At 38.6% G+C, this 26314-nt stretch overlaps 1 protein-coding gene across 1 annotated transcript in view; it reads left to right on the top strand.

Annotated features, from left to right (window-relative positions):
- The window catches only part of KCNH8 (potassium voltage-gated channel subfamily H member 8), a 355694-nt gene that overhangs the window by 228461 nt on the left and 100919 nt on the right, over window positions 1–26314 (top strand). The window contains exons 6-7 of the mRNA XM_042903485.1: window positions 11296–11453; window positions 15752–15959. Of these exons, the coding sequence (XP_042759419.1) occupies window positions 11296–11453; window positions 15752–15959 (366 nt within the window). The remainder of the gene's footprint in view (window positions 1–11295; window positions 11454–15751; window positions 15960–26314) is intronic.

Below are 26314 nucleotides of genomic sequence, written 5' to 3' on the forward strand. Positions count from 1 at the left end.
GTGCATATATGATCACCTGATTTATGACAAAACCGTGACTAGAATACTTTGGGGGAAATGGTAATGTTTTCTAAACTGGCGCTAGATCAATTAGATTCCCACCTGGGAAAATATAAATCTTGACTCCTGCGTCACACGACACACAGAATCACTTGCAGCATATGGACTGTAGAGAAAACGTAAAAGTCAAAAAATAAAACTCCCAGAAGACATCATGGTAGAATAGCGTAGTAATCTTGGCATAGGCATCAATTACTTAAACAACACAACTCATAATCAGAATGTATACTAAAAATTCTTACAAATCTGTAAAAGAAAAAGGAGGGAAACCTATTTCATTAGACAAAAGTCCTGAACTGACACTTCATGAAAGAGGGTATCCAAGTATGCAGTTAGTACATGCATGGGATCATTGGGAAAATGAAAATAATTTCACCACCACCAAAATGAGTACAAAAAATTAAAATAAATGAGAAGACAAATTACCAAGGGTTGTAGGAAGATACGGGACAACGTGAAATTTCATACACGGTGTGTAGGAACGCGAATTAGTACGATCTTTATTAGACTCTGCCAGCATCTGCTAAAGTAACTTATGTAATTACTTTATGACCCAGCAATTCTGCTTGTAGACTCAACAAGTCTACCTATAACTGTACAAAGAAAGGTCTAATGTTTGTGTGTGTGTGCGTGTGTGTGTGTATTTCTAAGAGCATTAACTGTAATAGCCCAAATTGGAAACAACCCAGATTTTCACCAACGATAAAATTAAGAAATGAATTTCTATATAGTCATACAATGAAATATGTATTTATATATATATAATATATATATTATATATATAATAAAATATATATAAAATATAATTTTATATGGCAATAAAAAACAGTGAATGTGATACCAAGTTGATAAAAATCACATACGCAATGTCTAGTGAAAGAATCCATACACAAGAATACATACTGTATGATCCATTTATATAAAGTTCCTAATTACGCAAAATTAATCGTTGGTAATAAGGACAACAGTGATCTTTCAGGAGTTGATCACTGGACAAGATCATAAAGGAGGCTTCTGGTGTTCTGGTCCTAGTTATAGCTCTATCCATTGGTGATGACCAAGATGGTCAACTTTGCGAAAATTCGTTACCTTCTCCACTTAAGACCAGTGCATTTTGGGAGCACCTGGGTGGCTCATTCGGTTGAGCGTCCGACTTTAACTCAGGTCATGATCTCATGTTTCGTGAGTCAGAGCCCCACATAAGGCTTGCTGCTGTCAACCTGTCAGTGCAGAGACGGCTTTGGGTCCTCTGTCCCCCCTCTCTGCCCCCACCCCCACACTTGTGCTCTCTCAAAAATAATAAACTCGCGAATTAAAACATTTTTTAAATATGCCGAATAATTTTATAAATGGCAGCCTACAGTCAAAATACTACATATTATCTTCTTATGACTCTAAGACTTATCTAGAGCTCAAGAAGTAGTTCATAGATCTCACCATAAGAATTCTGTTCTCAGGCTTCGAGAAGGGGAAGAATTATAAAAAATGCTTTGTGGTTTTATACAGACTGACAGGTATGAATAGAGACAGGTATTTATACAGATGGGTATGAATCCCCGCTCCCCCACTTTCTAGTTGGGTAACCACGGGCAAGTTAAATGCAGCTGATACCTGCTCAGTGGGTTACAACCCAGGAGATGGGACTCCAGATTCTCACTCTTAGCCACTCTGCTCGATAGCCTTTAGGAATACGTATCAGGATGGGCTGTGGTAACAAGTAACCTCAAAATCTCAGTGGGATATAACACAAGGTTTATGTCTCCCTCACGCTATGTGTCCATTGTGGGTCAGTCGTGATCTTTGCCCCCTGTGGTTGCTCAGAAACCCAGGCTGACAGAGATCCTATCTTCCCTCATATTTCCATGATCATCAAAACAGGGAAAAGAAAATGTGAGGAATTACACACTAGCTCTCAAAATTTTGCCCAAAAGTGTCTCAGGCTACTTCGGCTTATAATTACAGCCGAAGCAAATCACAGACACATACGGTCCCTTCAGGTGGTAGGGAAAGATAATCATACCAGGAGGTAGAAAACCAGAAATATTTGGTAAACAGCAGTGAAAACTACCATAAATAGTAAGTAAAGATATTATTTTCCTCAAATATAAAAATGATCGTGAAAGTCCCAATTAAAATGTAAAATAATATGTAACTATAAAACCCTTATTTAATCTAACATTTTTCTCTCTAATGAGTATATATGTGCTGGATTTCACTTTGGGGCAAACATTAATCATATCAACACATTTTGTATTTATCTCAAGTTTCATCAATCCTAGGTTTTATTACTTAGGTAATCAATATTTATTTCATATGAAATTAATAAGCTCGAGTTTTTAGGGTTTCTTAAAATTTCACAACTGGGTATTTATAGATATGATAATCCTTCTAGTTTCTATCTTACTTTATTTAAAAAAATTTTTTTTCAACATTTATTCACTTTTTGAGAGACTGAGATGGAGTGCGAGCAGGGCAGGGGCAGAGAGAGAGGGAGACCCAGAATCCGAAGCAGGCTCCAGGTTCTGAGCTGTCAGCACAGAGCCCGACGCAGGCTTGAACTCACAAACCATGAGATCGTGACCTGAGCCTAAGTCAGATGTTTCACCGACTGAGCCACCCAGGCGCCCCTCTACTGTACTTTAAATTTAGAAATTTTACCACCTGGCAACCATAACTAAGGACAGAATAAGTATGCCAAAAGGATTTCTACAATTAAGTGACATATGTGTGAGTCATGGTCTTTCAGTAGATTTATTTTTAATCATTAAATTATTTTTATTAAAAATGATCCAGTAAGTTCAGAGTTCAGTATCTAATTTAGAGTTACATAGCACTGAAACAGAGTGAATCATTTATCGGGAGCCAAAATTGGTAGGCTTTACACATACCAATTGTACATGTGAGGTGGAAGTCTTTTGAAGTGGTAAACTTTATACAATAAAATGAAAGCAATGGACAAAGCCAATATAATAAAATCTTTAGTTTAGAGACAGTAAATGCTGGGTTTAATAGACACGTATTGGGAGTGTGTGCTGTCTCTTTGCACCTGCCAGCATAGTCACAGATGGGGCTTACTTATGTACTGAAAGATGAAGGACAACAGGTTGTAAAAATGAGAGTCTGTGGCTCCCAGGCAAAGCCATGCTTCTTTTGCATGCCTTGTCCATCTTTACATGCCAAGGGCACAGCACAGGGCAGAGCACAACGGATCATCAATCGGGTTATTTTTTATAGTGCTTAAGGATGTTGCAAAGCTAAAAGGGACAGCCACGCTTTAGCTCTCTCTCTTTTTTACAAATGAACTTTTTTTTAATGTTTATTTTTTGAGGGGGGGGGAGAGAGAGAGAGAGGGAGAACATGAATGAGTGGAGGAGGGGCAGAGAGAGAGGGAAACACAGAATCTGAAGCAGGCTCCAGGCTCTGAGCTGTCAGCACAGAGCCCGATGTTGCGGGGCTCGACTCATGAGCTGTGGGATCATGACCGGAGCAGAAGTCGGATGCTTAACTGACCCAGCCAGCCAGGCACCCTTAGCCCTCTCAATAAAGAATGGGAGCAGTCATTTGGGAGCAGTCTGTGTGAAAAATGTGTGGAGATATGAGTTGACAATAGTTTACTTCAACTAATAGTAATGTAAGTTTTTTTCAAAGATTTGCCAACAACTTACTAAGTCTGCATTACTAGAAATGGAACCAATTCTAAATGTGTTATCTGTAGCATTGTATTCCCACGCAATTGGCAAAAACTTTAAGGCCTAATAACATCAAGGGTTGGTAAGATAGTGGAGTAATGAGAATTCTGGAAACACTGGTGGCAGTAAACGTATTTCCCACTGTCCACCACACCAGCCAGGCTACGATCTGGGGATGAACTTTTGTCCTTCCTGGTAGACAGGAGAGGAGCAACACCTTTGAGAAGCGACACCTTTATGCCCTGCTTTTAGACAAATGGGGGGGAGGGCAGGGAGCTTTTCTTTTTTGCTTCTCAATTGCCTTCAGCTCAAAATTGTTCTTATGCCAAATTGGCATATTTTGGTATACTCTTCTACCCTTTCAGTACCTTCCTTCCAAAAGGACAGTGTTTAAATACTTGAATGGATTTCTTTAATTTTCTTTTTTGTGTTAAGGACTTGAAATTCCTTTTCAAAATAAAAATGGACATGTGTGCCTCATTACTTAAAAATGAATAAAAGCTCAGCTTGAAAAGAGGAAGGGAGGAAAGGAGAAAGCGAACGCCCAAATCCTGTCTTCCATGAGATTTTGTGGTGAAAATCACCAAGCTAGAGAAAAGCATCAGGACTGAGATCAGTGAGAGACCATTTAACAAAATGGAGATACTCAGCCTGGACCACAGAGAGAACTTGATGACTGATGTCTAATATTTATAGAAAGGGGTTTTGGGTGGGAGAGAACGATGTATTCTCTGTTGCTACTAAGGACAAAACTAGAACCAAGGAAAGGGAGTAATAAGGAGAAAGGCAGCTATTCGAGGAAAGTGACTTTTAGGCCCCTTCCCTTCTCTATGGGTCCAAGTGATGTTTATGTTGAGGGTCAAAACCACAATAGGGACCCACCATGATAATGCTGGCCACTGGTACAAAACAGAAGCTAATACCAGCATCAAACATCCCTTAATGTGCCTGCTTGCCTTCTTCTTCAGGCAGTTGCTCTTAAACGTTACTTCTCGCTGAGTCAGCTGCTTTTTCTTTTCCACAGATCTCTCATTTAAAGTAAGCAAGACTATCCCACAAAAGAGTGAAATCATATGATTTTTGTGTTTCTCTGACCGACTTATTTTGCTTAGCATGATACACTCTAGTTCCATCCACGTTGTTGCAAATGGCAAGATTTCATTCTTTTTGACTGCTTAATAGTATTTCATTGTTTATGTATACCACATCTTCTTCATCCATTCATTAGTCAATGGACATTTGGGCTCTTTCTATAATTTGGCTATTGTTGATAGCACTTCTATAAACATTAAGGAAAAATAAGATAAAAACAGAGAGAGGCAAACCATAAGAGACTCTTAAATGCAGTAAACAAACTGAGGGTTGCTGGAGGGAGGTTAGTGGGAAGGATGGGCTAAATGAGTGATGGGCATTAAGGACGGCACTTGTTGGGATGAGCACTGGGTGTTATATGTAAGTGATGAATCACTGGGTTCTACTCTGGAAACCAATACTACACTGTATGTTAACTAACTTGAAATTAAATAAATAAATTTTAAAAAATAAAGTAAGCAAGAGGAACAAATACTGACGAATGTGCAAGGCTCGAATGGTATGAAAATCTCCTCCGCTAACATGGGCAATCAATTACATTCTTAGGATTATTAGTCCCTCAAACTTCTTTATTAATTAGCTCTCAGTTCATCTTCCCACACCTTCTAGCTCAGTTTGCTGTGACATCATACTGTGTTCAGAGTGCCTCACAAGCAATGAAAAAAGACAGGTTTCCTTTAGAATATGAGTCGGCAGCTGGTTTAGTTAAATATCCTTCCACCCACGCTGTACTACATTGATTAATTTTTAAAGAAATGGCTAAATGAAGATATTAATTATTTGTATGTGGTAGTTATGCTTGCATGCACACCATTATGTTTTAATTTACTTTTTAACAAGTAAGCCAATATGATTTTTAAATTATTTCCCATCTGGCATGTGTACTAGTAAAGAAAAGAAATCTAATTTGTGCCATATCAAGTTCATCTCCCCCTTTTTTTTTACTTTCTAATTACACAGTTCTCGAAGAAATCCAACTGGAAAAAATGGATTCAACCTTCCTGCCTTTTTAGCCACATACATAGCCCTTTAGTGTAAAAGCTAAATGAAATACTTATTTTTGGAGGCCTTAACAATATGAAAACAGAATATGTACACAGCCATCTCTCCATTATTTGTCTTTATTGTAATCATGCTATGTAGAACTGAAATACAACAAGGCAAATTGGTTATCCTGAAAGGAATTAAGTGCCATCTGAATCATCAGAGAATTCATTTATATTTTACCTCATTTTGGTGGTGTATATTACGGCCAATTTTTGGGAAATTCTATAAGCCACATACAATATGGATGATCATTCTCTATAGCCCTGCTTATTTACTCATTACACCTGATACTGGCACCATGTATTACAAGGGATTATTTATGCATGCACAAACACATGAGACTTTAAGGTTTTGAGGTGGGGAATTATGAATTAATTTGTTATGGTTTTTAGAATACTTTTCCCGGTTCAAACTGTGTATGTGTGTGTGTGTGTATTTATAGACAGTTGCACGTATTAATAATAAATGGAATTAATGAGAAAATCACATGTAAAAAATTGGATATTACTGAGTATGCTTTCATGTATTTTTCAACATAAAGTCAAAAACACATTACACTTATGTTTTCAAGATGTGTCAGAATAGAAAGTCTACTGTTGTCTTTCAGGTAGGTTGTGGATTGTCTGGAGGAGACCTCATTCTTACTGTAACATTTGAATGAGTCACTGATTTAATTGCCAAAGAGACAAAACCATTAAGGGAAGTGAGACAAGCTGCAGCCAGTGTTGGCCAACCTCCACTTTGCCTCCGTGACTCTCTAATGAGAGACACCGGATCTGGAAGGAGCGCTCTTGTCCTCCTCATCAGAATCGTATTCATTCTGTGCTTCCCTGACTCTTAGAGTACCTGTCTAGCCATCTCTACCCTTCCATTTAAGGGAATATTTACGAGCGTTGGATTCTCCTGGTCCTCGAACACCAATACCATATTCGTATCAGTAGAGAGAAAACAGTATTCTCCATTGTCCCTAGACAGATCAAGAGACAGCTAATTTCCTTATTTTCAATTCTGTGACTCTTATTTAACATTCTTTTACCTGGGTGGTGCTGATATGGAGTTTGATCTAAGGGCATTTCCACTGATCAGAAATGCATTTCTCTGGGGCTCCTGGGTGGCTCAGTAGGTTAAGCATCTGACTTCAGCTCAGGTCATGATCTCACAATTCATGAGTTCAAGCCCCACATTGGGCTCTTTGCTGACAGCTTAGAGCCTGGAGCCTGCTTCAGATTCTGTGTCTCCCTCTCTCTCTGACCCTCCCCTGCTTGTACTCTTTCTCTCTCAAAAAATTAAAAATTTAAAAAAAGAAAAAAATCACTCCCCTGCACCAACCTATTGTTATTCCCTCCAAAATATATTTGGAAGTGTGGTAAGTTTTTAAGATAATGGAAAGACAATGGAATTAACTGTCAATAGATGTCCCATTTCTCTGTTGCTTACTATCTTCATGGCTTTAAATAAGTTTCTTAAATCTCCTGAGTCTTTGGTAAAAATAGTACACCTGAAAGAGTTGGTTTTGTCACATGAACTAATGAATGCCTGGAAATATTTTGTAAATTATAATACACCAGAATTATGCCTATTTTTATGCATATGACAAAAGTAGGTTTCTTAGAAATCAACTATCCAAAAATAATACTGATCATTGAATAAACCTAGAGCCTTTGCACGATAGGACCATAGTCCTAGAAATCTTAGAATATAATATATATTTAGGTTTTTTTCTCTCTGAAAATAAACCTAAAGAATTCATGTATTTCAAAAATAGATTTGTAAAAAATAGACTCTAAAAAAATCCCTTTTATATTCTTTTACTATTATTAGTATTTAAATATAAAAGTCTTATAATTACTTCTTTTTAAAACCTAAAATTAGCATATCTTCTTTTCACCCAATTAACTCAAATGAGTAACAAATTATTTTTTTAAAAGCTTTTTTAAAAGCTAAACTGATATGCTGTAATGACTCATCCACAAAAATATCTTTTCTGTTCAGAAGTCTGCACCTCTTTTATTTTTGAGTCAAACACATAATTTACTACACAGTTTCAAAAATGTCTGCTGTGTCAACCAACCAAAGACCAATCGTTTCATTCATTCAGCCATTCATGGAGTGCCCCAGGAATGTGGAGGGTGGCATCCTGGATGGTGGCAGTGAGTTTTCTGTGAAATTTGTGGTAGAACTGGTGATCAGTTGGTAAATATGCAAGGAATTTGTCCCTCCAGTCTTATAATGAACATGCAGACTTATCTCAGCCTGAGTTATGGAAACCACAGATCACTCAAGGGCTTGGTAAACAACTCTGGGTTTCTTACTCATGAGATGAAAACCCAAATGCCTAACCTGAGCTTTCTTTTAGAAACCATGAAGTTGAAATCTCTGCTTGATTTCAACAGCCGGTGGCCTGACCTGTTAAACTGATTTGCTAATAAAGAAATACATGAGCCCAGAAAGTTAAGAGAAAGAATGAGAAGTTCACATGCTACCTTAACGGCCTGATGGTATTCCGCTGTGCTCCTGCTCCTGCTCCTTCTTGGTGGCCATGCTTCAATGATGCATTGATACTTTGCCATGGTAGCACTTTTACTCTGCAATAGAAATCACCTTGGCATTGTTTTCATCCTTTTTGAATGGTTTAGCCACTGCTCCTTACTTTCATATTCTCAATATTAGCAATAAAAGTTTTTCAGTATTTTTATTTTTCGACAAACATATGACTTTTAATAATGCCATTTAAAAAAGTTAGATCATTCACAAAAGACTGGAAAAATTATTGTTTTCTTTTGAAGTCACCTAGAACTTGCTTCCAGACCTGAGATGTGACTGGCCTCTGTTAAGGGACCAAAAGCCAAAGCACTGAATTGGAAATTAGGAGACTTGGATTGGGGTCGTGTTCTTTCACTAACTAGCTAAAGAAGTTTAATCCTATGCTTCAGTTACACCATGTTTGTGACTCTGGACAAGTTGTTTGCTTTCCTTTGGCCTCAGTTTCCTCATCTGTAAAAAAGGATATTGAAGGGGCCTACCTCTTAGTATTGTTGTAAGGAGTCCATGAGATTATGATTTTAAAGGACCCCAAACAGTACTGGGTCCATACTAAGGTATTATCTATAAAAATGTAGTAGTAATCTGTCTTGTCGTAATTCCTATATTATCTCTCCTCGCAAGGCTATAATGAGAACCTAAAGCAGAATAAATGTTGTATTTGTTTTTGTATGGCCTCACTTTAAATTACTACCAACTTGGCAGCTTGAAACAACAGCTATTGATTATCTCAGTTTCTTCAGGTGGGAAATCTAGGTCTGGCCTAGCTGAATTCTCTGCTCCACCTCACAAGACTGAACTCAAGATGTCAGCTAAACTGTGTTTCTTTCTGGAGCGTAGGTCCTCTTGCAAACTCATGTGGCTGTTGGAAGAATTTGCTTCCTTAGGGTTATAGGACACAAGTCCCCATTTGTTGCTAGATGTCAGCAAGGGGCCACTCTCAGCAGTTGGAGACTGGCCGCCATTCCCTGCCACATGGCCCTTCCACAATGTGGCAGTTGCTTTCTTCCAGTCCCTTACCACCAGCTGAAGAAAACTGGCTTGTGCAAGGCTTACCTGATCAGGTCAGGCCACTGAGGTTAATCTCCCTTTAGCCATATACTGCAACAGCATCATGGCATGATACCTGATCATGCTCACAGGTTCTACCCTCACTTAAGGGGAGGAGACCATATGAGAGCGAGGGTCATCTTTGAACTCTGCCTACCACAAATGTGAACATGAAATGAAAAGTAAAAATGACATACAAGGTGCGCATTATTGTATGTTTTATCGTTGTCATCATCATGATCATGATATCAAGTTTTTATCATCATATAACACTATTCTACTTCTTTTCAAGGGTTTAAATTAGCTATAAAGAGTATTCCAATTCACCCAATAACCATGTAGCTCAGAGCTTTACATTTGCTTCATAACTCTCCCAATTCCTGTTCTCTTTGACCTGCATATTTACTTCCCACATTCCCTCCTTTAATCTTTGAGTCAGTGACTCATGGCACCTCCCAAGAACAAAGTTTCACAGAGAGATATGTTTACATTGGATTCACCAGTCCATAAAATGCTCATCCATTATCACCCTTACATGTATAGAGCAATCCTGAAATTCCCAATGGCCTGGCTGTAGTCAACTGAAAAACAAAGGGAAAGATAATGTTTTCCAGTGCTTTAATGATATGTAACCCAGAGACTAATACAACAGACACAGAGATGTTTAGTCATAGAAGCAGAAGTGAGCCTAAGATGATCCTTGTGGCTATGGCTGTCATTTGACCAGTGCCCTTGAGGGCCTCATGGATTGTAAAAAGTTCAATAAATAATAAAATATAATATAAATTTAAAGTAAATATAAATATCAAATAGAATATAAAATAAAAATATAATAAAAGAATGATGTAGGGAAAAGTTGAAAATGATTACATCATCCATTAAAATGGAATAAGAAAATTTAACCTAGAAATCCAAACAAAGTAACTTCCAGTGTTTTGTTAATATAAGTGCCTTTAGGGCAGAGATGAATTCTGTGTCCACAGAGAGATTAGTTAAACTTTGTTCACAAAATAAAATAGAATTGTATTTTTTTTTAATTTTTTTTTTTTTAACGTTTATTTATCTTTGAGACAGAGAGAGACAGAGCATGAACAGGGGAGGGTCAGAGAGAGGGAGACACAGAATATGAAGCAGGCTCCAGGCTCTGAGCTGTCAGCACAGAGCCCGACGCGGGGCTAGAACTCATGGACCGCAAGATCATGACCTGAGCTGAAGTCAGCCGCCTAACCAACTGAGCCACCCAGGTGCCCCTGTATTTAAAAAAAGAACAGAGACTAAAACTTATCTGTGTGTAAAATCCTCTTTGACACCATTGACATTATGATCACGGATACGTTACTTTTCCTCATTGAGACTTGGTTTTTGCCTCTTTAGCATGGAGATAATATCATCTACTTAAGAACATGTTCTGAGGAGTAAGTGAAATAACCTCTGCTACGTTCTCAGAACAATGCCTGGTACTAGTGAGCATTTAGTAATGATGACTATTGTTGTTATTTTTATTCATGTTACTTTTGGTACATGTGGTCCGATGTCTGGAGTGTATTCAGCGCTCAGAAAATATTATTTTCTTTACCCTTCAATACCTGTTTATTGAATTGAACTGGATTTGTCGAGAGAGGAGTATTTCAGATATTATCAGTCAGAAATACATTGAGAGGTTATCGTTTGTCTAATTTTATGTAATTTTATACAATTTTTTCCTCCCCCCCCCCCCCGCTGCATGCTTGTTTTCTTTCATCCTTCCTTCTTTCCTCGTCTTTCCTTCTTCTTCTCTCTGTTCCTTCCTTTTCTCTTATCTTTTTTTCTCAAGCAGATATTATTTTAAATTTCCGAACAACCTATGTCAGCAAGTCTGGCCAAGTTATCTTTGAAGCAAGATCAATTTGCATCCACTATGTCACAACCTGGTTCATCATTGACTTAATTGCTGCCCTGCCTTTTGATCTCCTGTATGCTTTCAACGTCACAGTGGTGAGTAAAGAGCTCCCTTCCACATGACTTTGAAGGTTATTTTTAATCCTGTGTTTATTTTCCACACATTCAGGTTTTAAGTGTTTGTAGCAGTTTGTATGTCCAGGACTTTATGGTCTCCTGAATAAAGACACCAAAGTGACCAATGGTACGCAGGCCAAATTCTCCACTTGAGGAAGTTACTTCCTTTTGGAATTTACATGACCTGTTTTAGTTATTTAAATATCTAGAACCAAGATATACCCAAAGCATTTATCATCAATACTCGCTCACAGAAGAAATCCTTTGGTAAGGAAACCAAAAGTAATGAGCATTACTTTGTATTACTTTGGCAGGTATTTTGCCTCAGAAGTTTAGTGGAGAGTTTGAGATTTCTTCTGGTTTTATGACCTTTACTCTCTACCTCTTGAGTTATTCATTAGCAAAACAAAAGACCAATCAAGATACCGAGTAGTACTGAAGTTAAAAGAATTCAACCACTTCAAGTCCTTGTAAAAATGTTGGATGGGGAAGAAATGACACAATGATACAATGGCCACTTGAACTTGAGATCTCTTTTGGATTTTTACTGACGTTTGTAACATCTCTTTTCTTCCCTTTATCCTCCTGTCTCATCACAGGAAAGAAAGTGTGTCCACTCATTGTAGTAGCTATTTTTACTATTTAACGATTGATGTTCGTAAAAGCATTAAGTGCTCCCTTATAAATAGAGAGACTTTTAGGGAGGTATAATAGCATTTTGGGGCCAGTAATGCAATTTACTGCTAGAGTAACCAATTTTAGCAGGCAAAAATTTACTAAACATTAGTTCAAAGGAAGCCTATTTCTTACTCAGTTGACAAGACCTTGAGATTCTCTATCAGGAATTTAAAAGCTTAGTTTTCAGTATTAAAATGATCAGTGTTTCAAATACAGTCATTATTGACTTTGGGATGAAGACTGAACTGTAATCCTGACTATTTAGTACAAATTTGTGCATTTGGTAATTGTCTATACAATAGCATTTTTCTTTTCTTTTCCTTTCCATTTTTTTCTTAAGATGGAAAGTTGAGGGTATCAACATCTTTAAGAGGTTTATAAGTCAACTGAAAGGAAACCTCTGGGGAAAAATTTAGTATATAATATCAATCAGTGCTACAGAGAATTGTTATCCAGGCTTTTAAAAGTGCTTTTTAAAATTGAATTTGACTAGATAAGTGTACAATAATGAACATGTAATGACTTAAAACAAGGTATTTGCAAGACTGCAACCAAAAAAATTTCAAAAGAAGTATATAATTCACAAAATACTAAGAAAAATTTTCCACATTCTCCTGGAGAATTGTTAAATGAATAATGTTTGATAGACCCCTCTCGAAATTAACTTGCTGCTTTGTGACTAAATACTAATAATTTTTTTTATGTTCCATTTCTCTTTGGGCACTGAACAAATAGGATAATTTAAAATATATATTATATAATTGTATTGTAAAATATACAAAATTTTAAAATACATGTTTATCTGTCATTCACATGCTCATTGTCTAAAATTAACACAAAGGATTTTTTTAAAAGTCTAATTCTCATATTTTGATGAATTTTAAGTACTTGTACACTTTCACTACATTCCTGCTCCCTTTCTTCATTCTGTCTCATGAAACCTGGCATGAATACCTAATAAATGCAAGTTATAGATAAACATCTATGTTAGAAAGAAAGACAAAAGAGGAAGAAAGAATGGAATCTGTCTCTTATCAATGATAATTTTTCTGTGTCTCACAGGAGTGAGCGTATGATCATTAACCAGTTGGCATATAAATTTGCTCTGCCCCAAATAAGTTAGTCAAGATGAAATATTCTATTTGTTCAAAGTATTATATTTACTTCCCAGGACAACATAAGTTATGAGGAAAAGTTTATAAGCTGTGCTATTGTTATACTGCACAAACTTGTAAAAAGAAAGGTAGAAATAAATAAGCAAACACAGATGTTGGTTTTCCAGATCTAAAATACATCCAGTTAGCACATCTCTGTAGATGGTATTCAAAAACTCATTACAACCATCAGAAATGTATTGGATGCTTTAGTTTTGACTCTGCCCATAATTGCTGATGGTAAATGTTTTATATATACTTCACACATTTCTTTAATAAAATTTAGTGTGTGGCAAAGTAGAAATCCAGTCTTAATTTTTTTTTTTAACGTTTATTTATTTTTGAGACAGAGAGAGAGCATGAACGGGGGAGGGGCAGAGAGAGAGGGAGACACAGAATCGGAAGCAGGCTCCAGGCTCTGAGCCATCAGCCCAGAGCCCGACGCGGGGCTCGAACTCACGGACCGCGAGATCGTGACCTGAGCTGAAGTCGGATGCTTAACCGACTGAGCCACCCAGGCGCCCCAGAAATCCCAGTCTTAATCACTTACCGTCTGAGTGACTTCCTTGGGGGAAATTAACATCAAAATAGGCAAAATAAGCAAAATAAGCATAAAAATCCCTACAAGGTTCTCAGCAGCCTGAAAAGCATTTCTATACTATACCTTGCTAAGTGTCAAACACCCAGAAAGACCTCAATACATGTTAATCAACTTGTCTTCCTCCTTTTGGGACTTTTTGAGGTTTCATTTCAAGTACCAAATTGTCATGCATCTATCAAACTCTTCTCCTACAAAATAAACTCCACCCCCAGTAATTCTTCTAAGCCAGGAAGCAGATATTGCAAAGTCCTGGCAGGAAATCATCTGGTTTACAATCAGCTAGAGAAATGACAGATGAGGACTGACAGATGAGGGCTGTGAAAGGGAAGAAGATAAGATTTGACACAGAAGAATGAGAAAAAGAAATCAAAGCACAGGTAGCTGGCAAGTTCCTCAGCTGACCTTATGATTTTATTATATTTCAGCATAGAATAATTCGTGAGATTACAATTGAAAAGGTTTTTATTGAATTTCTCCTATATTGAGTTTAGAGTGTTTTCCATCTTAATTTATTAACCATCCTCTCATTTAACACGTATTTACGGAGCACTTACTATGTGTCAAGCACTGTTCTAGGTACAATTTTCTTCGACAGAAGGGGAGATAGATCGTGGAGGAAGGAGCTAGATGTCCACTGACTCCAGATAATTATAAAGGCAAACTTCCAGAAGATGCCGACCGTGTTTATGATTGAGTCCTTAGAGCAAATACTGTTCTTAGGTATAGTCATACAAACCACTTTCTTCCCTTGTATTTATACTTCCTTCCTTCCGCCTCCAAATTAGAAAAGGTCAAGTACTTTGTTAAACTCTATTTACGGATGAGGTCATACTTTTTTTGCCGTTTCTATTTTAGAATGCTCCTTGAGGCTATTAGAGGGTGTGAAAGAGTATGCATTAGGGCACCACATCTGTTGTTAATAGTGACAATGATGGGGGGTGGGAGGGAGGGGAGGGTGGGAGATGGGTATTGAGGAGGGCACCTTTTGGGATGAGCACTGGGTGTTGTATGGAAACCAATTTGACAATAAATTTCATATATTAAAAAAAAAATAGTGACAATGACCACTCTTGTGGACACCAATGGGGCACATGTTTCAGTTCGGCGCTGAAGTCAGGAAAATAAGTCCTTGGCCACACGTGTATTGTTTTAATGTGTCCAAAGACAAGACCTAGGAGAGTTTTCAAAAATTGTGTTCCATTTGATTTTGGTTCCCTCAGCCTGTTTGTCTGACAGACAGCTCAGAAAGTATATGCTTCAGGCGTGAGTTTTTTCTATCAGTCGATGATGTTACAAAGAAGAGAGTGCAGCACATGAGACAGGAGGTATTACTGGCATTTGTGAGTAAATCTTACTCAAGTTTGGTACATCTAATCACTATTTTTTTAAAGTTACCTTTATTACCACTTCACAGGGTTCAGTGTGTCTAAATTATTGTTATGATGTCACTCCTGCATGGAGGAAGGGACGTGGAATTGAAAGAAAATGTGTGCAAGAAGTGGAGACACCTTATGTTCAGTCCTGAGACCGTAATGTGTTTCAGTTGTGTATCAGAATATACAAAATCATATTCAGTCAAATAGGTTGAGAAAAAAAGATAAACCTGAAGGAAAATAAGTACCAACTCAAAGAAAGTAAACTGTCTCATCATCCTTTATCCTATCACCTCTTGATAGCATTATGTCGAGAAACGACATTGGCATGGTCATAAAAATGACCATCGCGTTGGAGTCATGATTATGCTTGACTTCAAGAACTTTCCAGAATGGCTGTAAGTTAAAGCAACCGCTATGATGCTGAGTGAACCCATGAGCCACGCGGTGCCGCTCGGTCTCCTCCCACAGGTGTCTCTCGTGCATCTCCTGAAGACCGTCCGGCTGCTGCGTCTCTTGCGTCTCCTGCAGAAGTTGGACCGCTATTCCCAGCACAGCACAATCGTCCTGACTCTGCTCATGTCCATGTTTGCACTCCTTGCACACTGGATGGCGTGTATCTGGTATGTCATTGGAAAAATGGAGAGGGAAGACAACAGCCTTCTGAAGTGGGAAGTTGGTAAGGGCTTACGTTTGTCACATTTTCCATTTTTTTTTTTTTTTCAACGTTTTTTATTTATTTTTGGGACAGAGAGAGACAGAGCATGAACGGGGGAGGGTCAGAGAGAGAGGGAGACACAGAATCGGAAACAGGCTCCAGGCTCCGAGCCATCAGCCCAGAGCCTGACGCGGGGCTCTAACTCACGGACCGCGAGATCATGACCTGGCTGAAGTCGGACGCTTAACCGACTGCGCCACCCAGGCGCCCCCACATTTTCCATTTTTAAGTGAAAAGGAAGCTTGTCTAGAATTTGGAGGAAGTGAAAGATGATTCCATAATTATGTCCTCTGACTGTCGATTTGTCTAATATTTTTTAGGGACTGGGAGGGGAAGGGTGTAGGGGGACAGGGTCTATGATACAAGTGATTTCCTTTGAGAAAGTTTTCTGGAAAATCCATATATATGTATATGTGTGTGTGTGTGTGTGTATGCATATATATATAGAGAGAGAGAGAGACAGACAGACAGACAGAGAAAGAGAGAGAGAGAGAGTAATGGGTTAAGCTTTCAAGGGGCTAAATGTTTAAAATGACCAGCAAGGCTGTAGAAGTGTAGGTAAGTAATATGTGATCTTATCTGACATATCCGATGCAGGGCTAATACCATTGAATCCCTGGGCAACTGGCCTATGGCCAATCATTGCAGTGAGAGAGAGAGTGAGTGCATTATAATAACACACTTTCCATATCTAGTATACTTTGAGAACGTGTAATGATAGAGGGGACTGGATGTTTACAAATATAATTTGTAGAATTTTGTGTCCCCATTATACGTGGGAATTTAAGGGAGACTTTTCCATGTGCTACATAATTCTGCATAAATGAATCTGAAATGTTCTGCACATGAACACATTTTTAAATTTATGCTAACCACAAGAACTGTACAGAAAATGAAACTTCTGAGGGCTATAACCCTCTATCCAAAAATATCTGCATTATTCTCACAGTCATTGCCTTTAGAGAATTGTCATGGTACCCCATGTAGAATTCTTTTTTTTCTTATTCTGACATTTCGTCAAAAGAATCTGTTTCTTGGTTGGCTAGAAAATTCTTCACTTCTTTTCTCCAAAAAATCAATCTTGAACTTTTGGAAGCACAGACCTTTGCACAGGGGTGAAGCCACAAGAGATTCCCGAGAGAGAAAAATGCTCTAACTTTTCACACCAGCACTTAATGGCAGGATGCATCTGGAACATCCCTGGGTTGGCTCTCATAATGCCGTCCTCTCGCTATATGGCAGTATACAAAGCCTTCAAAGTATATCTTTGGAGAACGAGTTGGAGACGCTAAGAAAACAGACTCTCCTTAAAATCTTCTAAAAATGCTCCTACATACATGTCTCGATTTTGACCCTGAACTACACCAAAGCAAGGACTGTGTTCTGATAATGTTCATCTCAGACTGGTTTTATTCTCCTTATCAAAGTACTTCTTCTGTGCCTTGCTATGGATCTCCATTCTCAGAAATGAAGTAAAGGGAGAACTAGAACTGCAGAGTGAAAGCAAGAATATCCTACATGAAGACAATATGAGATGAGATGAGGGAGAGAGGGAGAGAGGGAGAGGAGAAGACAGCATGGTGAGGAAAGAGAAGAGTTGATTAAAAGAAGAATCAAAGTCTGGATTGTACTTGGATTAAGACATTTTCTGTCCTTTAGTATTGTTTCCCTTTCTATTTTCTTGTCCTGAAGGCTCCCTCATCACACGCTCTGATATAGTCCTAACGGTATTCAGTGAATTGCCGCATTAGATCTCTGCCCTTTGTTTTGAATCCATATTAAAATTCTTGCTTGTGGTCAGCCACCTGATTCCTTTCTGGGCCTGACCTAATTTCCTTCGGGCCCCAGACCTATACACTCATATTAATTTGTAAGGCTAGTCTAGTCTGAGAGGCTCCAGATGGGGAAATTCAGCTTATTCACGCTCTCAAATTTAGTTAGATGAGGAAAGCTTTTTTGTGTCCTTTCCAGCACACCAGTTCTGCTACAGAAGTACAAACTAGCTGTTGTTTTTCTCATCACAAACACACAGAAGTAATGATTTTTCAAGAAAAAGAAGCCAACCATCTGAACGACTTCAGTATTGCCCCCTACCACTTGTACTCTTCAACTTGGTGCTGTGGTTCAGTGTAATGAATGGGAGCTTGTGAGCTGGAAGTCAACCCACAAAGAGAGCGTAATACGTGACACAGTGATGAGAAGAACGTTGGGCTGGGGCCACAGAACTCTCCTGTTATCATGGCTCTACCACTAACCAATTGCGAGATTTACAGTAATTTCATTCACCTCGGTGGGCCTCAGTTTCCTCACCTAGAGCATGAGAAACCTCACCATATAACTCGAAAGTCTATTTCAGTTTCCATGTTTATGACTTTAATGGAAGAACAAACCCAGTATTGTGTGCTTATTTTTGTCATAATTCAGTGTCCACATAAACCATCAGCAGCAACCATCCAATGTCAAAGAGTTTGAAGAAAAAGGATGTGTCAGGAAGCACATCTTGTGATCACAGCCTGTCAAAGAATTGGTATGTTTTACTCAGTTATAGTAAGGATTACTGAATCTGTATCTTTAGAAATTAGATTTCCTGTCCAAACACCTCTTGGAAGACAATCTGAAAGGGAGTATGCTAACTCTGCCTGTCCATATTGGGTTTCTAGGCTTGGCTACTAGGACTTTCCCTTCCCTTAAAATTACTTACCTCGTTGTTCATTCAAAACCTTCTCCAGCTGAGATTTGGACACAAATTAAATAATTATGACCTTCGCTACCTAATCTTTTAATGAAGCAGCTGAGAGTCTAGGCTCATTTAGTTTTTACTATGTAATTTGTACACTAATATTATGTTTTACCTTTTTTGGTCCAATTACCGTGAATCAAAAGGTCTTCACACAAATAAAGTTTGATTAGAGACACGTTCTTTATGTTGTGACTAGCATTAGATGTATAGAACAGATTCGTCTTCCCAAGGGATAAAATAGAACTTCCTTTCTAGTCACTGTTAATTGCCTTGAAATGATTTTTTCCACTTTTTGTCCCTGGCAGGTCTACTACTTAGAGTTAGAGAGAGTTCCGGCATTTTGTATCAGATCAAAGCAAAGTTAATATTTTTAAAAGATTGTAATATCACTTATCTATGTCTATTTTTAGAAGGTGGAATTAATACTCATGGACTAATTATACCAGAGGCTGATTTTGAACTGATTTGCCTGCTGTTATTTTTACTTTTATGTGCTTCTTTACTGTATTTTAAGGGATTTGAGGTTTGGCTTATTGGTTCATGGCATTTTAGACTTCGTGAGAAATCCCGCTCTAGGCTATGCAGGCTCCGTGCTGGAAGGGTATGGTCTGTTGTGTTCACTGTGGTGTCCCTGTGGTATATAGTTCCTGGAACATGGCAAATGTCGCAGGGAAAAATGTGGAATGAATCAACCTTCAAGGTCATTCATTTACTAAATGACAGTCATGGGACAAGAACCTAGATACCCTAACTCCTTTATGTAGAACTCCTTCTAATACTTTTGAATATTATGAAATTCTAGGAAATGGCTGTGTAGCAAATATTTTCAGGCAGTGAGATTGAGAGAAGAATGAATAGGGTGATCACTTAAAATTTGGTTGTGCATTCAAAAAATATTTTTTGAGTGCCCACTGCATGCTTGCTTGGTCCTGGGTAAGGCACTGGAGAAAACCAAAACAAATATTATACTTAATGTCATGGAACTTAAAGTCCAGTAGGAAAAAGAGACAAATAGTTCAACAGATATATGACAGTGTGATAGTTCTGTAACTGGAACATGCACAGAGGAGAAGCAGCTAGATCTAGCTAGAATATCAGCAAAGGCTTTTCCAAGATGAACTAGTTTGAAGGGATGAGTAGGTCTTGTCTCTGTAGATGCTGAGGTACGTGCATGGGTGGGAGCAGGAACGTGGTTATATGAAACAGTTCACTAAAAAGCAGCATAAAAGATGAATGGGGTAGTAAAATGATGAGGCTAAAGAGGCAGGTAGTTGGGGACCAGATCTTTAAAGACCATTCATGCTAAGCTTTAGAGTTTGGACTTCATCCTAAGGCTACAGAGAAGCATCAAATTCTCTGAAGCAGTGATCCAGAGAATAGGGGGAGATGTTTTGCTCTGCTGGCTTCATTTTCGATACCTATAAAAGGGCAATAATAGTAGTGCCTCCCTCATTAAGATTGCCAGTATTAAATTAGGAAATCTATGTGAAGCATTTTATACTGTGCCTGGCACCTAATAAATTCTCAATAAATAGTAGCTATTAGAGCCATCATTCTCATTTTATTATGACAGTTCCTTCTAATAAAGAAAGTACCATGAGCTGTGACTAGTGATACTTACGATTTTATATGGGGAGGGTATTAAGAAATGGCTTAAAAAGTATTGCCCTGGGGCGCCTGGGTGGCTCAGTCGGTTAAGCGTCCGACTTCGGCTCAGGTCATGATCTCACGGTCCGTGGGTTCGAGCCCCGCGTCGGGCTCTGTGCTGACAGCTCAGAGCCTGGAGCCTGTTTCAGATTCTGTGTCTCCTTCTCTCTGTGACCCTCCCCCGTTCATGCTCTGTCTCTCTCTGTCTCAAAAATAAATAAACGTTAAAAAAAAAAAAAAAAAGTATTGCCCTTAAAGTTTAGCTGTAGTTTTGTAGTGCCGAACAACAAATTGTGTGCTTTTGCCTATCTTCAAAATAAAAAAGCCCCCACCTTATATTTGAGTCAGTCTCAGAAAAATTAGTAATTTTCACATAGCCTCATAATTGCACACATACAGATTTCCCCCTCAAGGCTAATACAGGTGACAAGTTTAACATCTACCCTATAAGCTTGTTGGGATAAGGAACACTTTTATGGAGCTTAGACACGGTGCTTCAAGGACAAGATTCAACAATACATTAAAGAGACCTATCACAACAGAGTCTAAGTTGCTTTTTAAATTAAAATTTTTGTTTTGGCTGCCAAGAAATATTTCAGAATGATCTCTTTGGTGGTAGTTGGGGCGGCGGGGGGGGTCTTTACTTATTTACCATAAAAAGACTTAAATAAATACCCAGCCAAAAATGTGTGAGAAGACCCGAGTATTTATGTACATCCCAATTAAGGTAGGGATATATGATTTTAAGTATCAGTTGTAAAGTTCAATTAATGACATTGAATTAGTCCTTAAAGAGCTCCATTAAGGATACGGAATAGAATATAATCAGTCTGATTTAAGTTAGAAGGATTTGGATTTGAATCTTGCTTCAGGGATGTACTAGGCATGTGATTTTGGCCAAGATGACTTCAGTGACTTTTTATACAAGAAACTTTAGCGTCCTCATCTGTAAAATGGGTGTGGTAGTACTGGCCCTCAGTGGTTTTAAGTTCTAGAGTTACTGAAGTTGACATACATAACATAGTCTGGTTCTTAGTAGGTTCTTGCAGCTGATAACTACCACCACTTACAACCACCTCCTCCACTCTTACTGCTTACTTGGGGCTGTTCTCAGACTGCAGCCATTGCTCAAACTTACATCGATGAGCTATGCAGAGTTGATAGCAATACGATTCAAGTCTAACGAAGAGGCGATATTTCTGTCACAGTCGTGATTCTTCGCGGCAAGCAAAATCAGAAAAGGAATTCATTAGCAGGACATGCAGACTGAGAGTTAGAGACAGAACAAGACTTGGAAAGAACATGATCCAAGGCAGCTCCGCGTATCCCAGTGCAGGAAGCACAGCTGCTGCTGACATTTTGCAAAGATGGCCTAGACATGCTTTTGTCTTTGTAGATGCTATGAGAGAGCCCTAACCTTCTGTTTGCTTCTGATCCACAGTCCCTGAAGGGAGAATCCAATCCACAAGGTTAGGTCACATGCTCAAATGCTGAGTGCTGGGGGCAAGGAGGACCTCCCCACCTTACCCTGGTGTATCTCTGTATCTCTCCATTACTATGCGCGATGGAGTATAGCCCCTCACAGAAGATTTTAGACCACCAAAAAAAAAAAGAGAGAAAAAAAATGTCTTGTACAATAACATCTGTACCCTTACATCTAAAACCAAACAGTGCGATTTACAAAAACATTTATTAAAATACTTCAGTGGGGGCACCTGGGTGGTTCAGTCGGTTAAGCGACCAACTTCAGCTCAGGTCATGATCTCGCAGTTCGTGTGTTCAAGCCCCGCGACGGGCTCTGTGCTGACAGCTCGGAGCCTGGAGCCTGCTTCGGATTCTGGGTCTCCCCCTCTCTCTGCCCCTCCCCCGGCTCACACTCTGTCTCTCTCTCCCTCAAAAATAAATAAACATTAAAAAAAATTTTTTTTTAATTAGAATAAAACGCTTCAATGAATCATCGTACCCTTCTCAGACATGGTCATGTCAAATGGAATTAGCTGAAAAATGGAGATGTGGTAATTATCAATGCTTCTTGCTTACTACAGTACAGTCTGTGATGCTCACGTAAACATCACAGTGGCAGCCTGCTTCCCGAGCTCTGCTTCCTCGGCTAGACTGCTTCTTGGTCAGTAGCTCCCATTTGTAGCTGAAATGCATCCTCATATTCTTTCTCAAAGCTATCTCTATTTCTAAAGCTACGACATGCTGAACTTGAAAATAGATGGTCTGCTACAAAGGTTAGAGATGAGAGTATACTGTAATAGAGAGAAGCTTTTTTATCTTTTAATCCTTTGGCTGGAGTACGTTTATCCACTGTGGATGCCTAAAAGTGTATCTGTACCAGAGACCAAAAAAAAAAAAAAAAAAAAAAGAAAGGAAAAAAATAAAAACCCCGAAATCTAGAATGGGAAGAAAAGGATTAAGTGAGCTAAGTGAGATATCATTTTCAAATTTTCATTGACAATTTTAATCCTAAATCTCCTGATCCTTGTTGGGTAAAACATCATAAAAGCTGATTCATTTGAAAGGCTTTCTGGTTATTAACTGCTTAAAATTTACAAGCCAAGCCTCATGCAGTTGGGGAAAAAAATGGTCTTATGATATCGGGAGCTGGTTATTTCAATAACTATACCAATTTTTCCTCAAGGACATAGAATTGACAAACTCTACATTTTCAGGTTTTGTATAAAGGATTATAAAAACTTTTTTAGATAACCCTTATCTGTAGATTCTTGTTCTTGGGAATACATGAAATAGAGAAAGGGGAGAAAAAGCTTTACTAAAATGAATGTTTCCAGACATTAAAATGGACCCTGGTGAGGGAAACCCGGGCTGCTTGTTGTTGTTGTTGTTTTTAAACACAGGATCTTTTTTTTTTTTTAACGTTTATTTATTTTTGAGACAGTGAGAGACAGAGCATGAATGGGGGAGGGTCAGAGAGAGGGAGACACAGAATCTGAAGAAGGCTCCAGGCTCTGAGCTGTCAGCACAGAGCCTGACGCGGGGCTCAACCTCACGGACCGCGAGATCGTGACCTGAGCCGAAGTCGGCTGCTTAACCAACTGAGCCACCACCCAGGTGCCCCTAAACACAAGATCTTAAACTTTAATGCACACTTAAATCATCTGAGGATTGTATTAAACTACAGATTCTAGGGCTGCCTGGGTGGCTCAGTCTGTTAAGTGTCCGACTTTGGCTCAGGTCATGATCTCATAGTTTGTGAACCTGCATCGGGCTGTCTGCTGTCAGCACAGAGCCTGCTTCAGATCCTCTGTCCCCCCTCTCTCTAGGCTCCTCTCCCATTCACGCTGTCTTTCAAAAATAAATAAACATTTTTAAAAAAGAAATAAAATACACATTCTAATTTAGTAAGTCTAAGGCAGAGCCTGAGACCTAGCGTGTTTCATAAGTTACCAGGTGTGAAGTCCGGGCTGCTGGTCTCCCCACCACACATCGAGTAGCAAGGTTTTAAAGTCTCAGGAATTTCTGTGACTTTAATACCCCTGGTTTATAAACAGTCCTAAACCAGTAACAAGTCAGTCCTTTCTGTCCTTTTCCACATTCCTATCCTTTTTCAATCCTCATCACATCTGTGAATGTATTTAGACCTAGTTCATTCCTAATGGACCAGGGAGGTCCATTGAGAAGGAATTAACCTCAATGCTGAAGCAATACAACACAGTGCTTTAAATATCATTAGAAACAATTTATATTACTAGTAGTTATGAGAAACTAAAATTGAATGCCATCAGTTTTTAAAACGTTGCCAATGCTCTATTCTATTTTGATAAAGGTTTCTAGAAGACAGAAATGCTTTCATGTTTTCAGAGCAAGATTTCACTCTTCTGAAAAAAAAAAAAATTAATTTACTTTCTTGCTGTAAAGAGCAAAAGGTTTATTCTTTTTTTTTTTTTTGAGTATAGTTGACACACAATGTTACAGTAGTTTATTCCTAAAATTCAGATTTCCCTCGTATTTTCTAAGTCTAATGGTAAATCATGCTTATGAAAATTGAGGAAATAAAGAATGTCCAATTCTGAAGTCAAATGATCTCTGCAGTCTGACCTTGTGTGTTTAAAAATATTTGGGTATAGGGGCGCCTGGGTGACTCAGTCGGTTAAGCGTCCGACTTCGGCTCAGGTCATGATCTCGCAGTCCGTGAGTTCAGGCCCCACGTCAGGCTCTGTGCTGACAGCTCAGAGCCTGGAGCCCGTTTCAGATTCTGTGTCTCTCTCTCTCTCTGCCCCTCCCCTGTTCATGCTCTGTCTCTCTCTGTCTCAAAAATAAATAAACGTTAAAAAAAATAAATAAATAAAAAATAAAAATAAAAATATTTGGGTATTTAAAGAGCAAGCAGCACAAAATTAGATTTTAATTGCATAGTGTTCTCAATCCTTTGATAGGGAACCTCTGGGTTTCAGGTAACTGACTGGGGGTTAATATGACTTCAGGTTGCCAGGGTTTCTCAGTAAGAGGACACACTTCACAGTTAGAAAATGCTGAACCTGAACCTCTGGGTTTCAGGTAACTGACTGGGGGTTAATATGACTTCAGGTTGCCAGGGTTTCTCAGTAAGAGGACACACTTCACAGTTAGAAAATGCTGAAGCTGAAATATACTCAGAATATGCTCGTACCAGAGTTTCCAAATACGTTCACGGGTCAGACCATATACTCCGAGCAATAAATGGTTCTATTGTCATAAAGTTTGAAACATGAAGCCACTCCATCCCATTCTGAAGGACTGGCAAGGTCAATTAGCACAGTGAACTCAGAGAAATCCCAAAGAAACCAATTATAAACTTTATTTAACCCAAATGTTGCATAAATTTATTTTACCTCATAACCCTTCCTTTTTGTACTACGCATTATTAGTATTCTGTTAATATTCTATGAATTCAGAGCTTAAAAAAAATACACCTTAGTCAAAGTTACTAAACTCTGTCATAGGAGGAGGAATAATAATGATTTTCATCTTTTTAAAAATATGGGATACCTCATGTGTCATTTCACAGTAAATCTACAAGAATGAGAAATTCTCCTCATGTATAAAATGGAAATAATACAAAATACCTACGTCAGAGAGTTAGTTGTGTGTGGGATCGTTGAGCACAATGGTCAACGAGACATTTTCCAGTGCAAGTTAGTTTATTTAAGTAGCCCGGGAACAGGACCCGTAGACAGAAAGAGCTGCACTTCTGCTGTATGAGGCTGGTGATTATACACTTAGTGCTCAAAGGGGAGGGGAAATTCAGGGAGTATTAGATCATAAATGTTTCTTTGAATTTCTTCTTGTAAAACTACTTTCTTCAGAGCGGTTTGGTGCTTATCGTTCAGCTCAGTATTAACTATACGTGAGATGTACAAGCAGTCAAGGGACCTTTAAGAAGGTAGCACCCACGGGCACTCAGTCAGTTAAGCTTCCAACTTCGGCTCAGGTCATGATCTCACAGGTCGTCCTGAGTTTGAGGCCCACGTCCATGTCGGGGCTCTGCGCCACAGCGCGAAGCCTGCTTTGGGTTCTCTGTTTCCCTCTCTGTGCTCCTTTCCCACTCATGCTCGCTCGCTCTCAAAAATAAATAAATAAACTAAAAAAAAAAACAAATGTAGCAACCAGCACTGATCCTTATCAAAACTATGCAGGCTATAGGTCAGCTTTCCGGGCTAAAGCTGAACATTTTTCTGCTTCTATCCCTCATCAGGTGGGTGAGCTCAAGAAAGCTAACGTACATAAAAACAGTTTGCAAACTGAAAAGTGCGGTAGAATTATGACAGGTCATTGTGTTAGTAACATACACACAAACACACATACATGCATATATGCGTATGTATATATGTATAAATGTATGTCTCCCTCTTTCCAGAGAGACATTATGCACATAGTCTATGTCACAAACTCTTGTCTTTGTGTTCTTCCCACGATACGGGTC

Source organism: Panthera leo, chromosome C2 (genome assembly GCF_018350215.1).
Source record: "Panthera leo isolate Ple1 chromosome C2, P.leo_Ple1_pat1.1, whole genome shotgun sequence".
Classification (NCBI taxonomy): Eukaryota; Metazoa; Chordata; class Mammalia; order Carnivora; family Felidae; genus Panthera; species Panthera leo.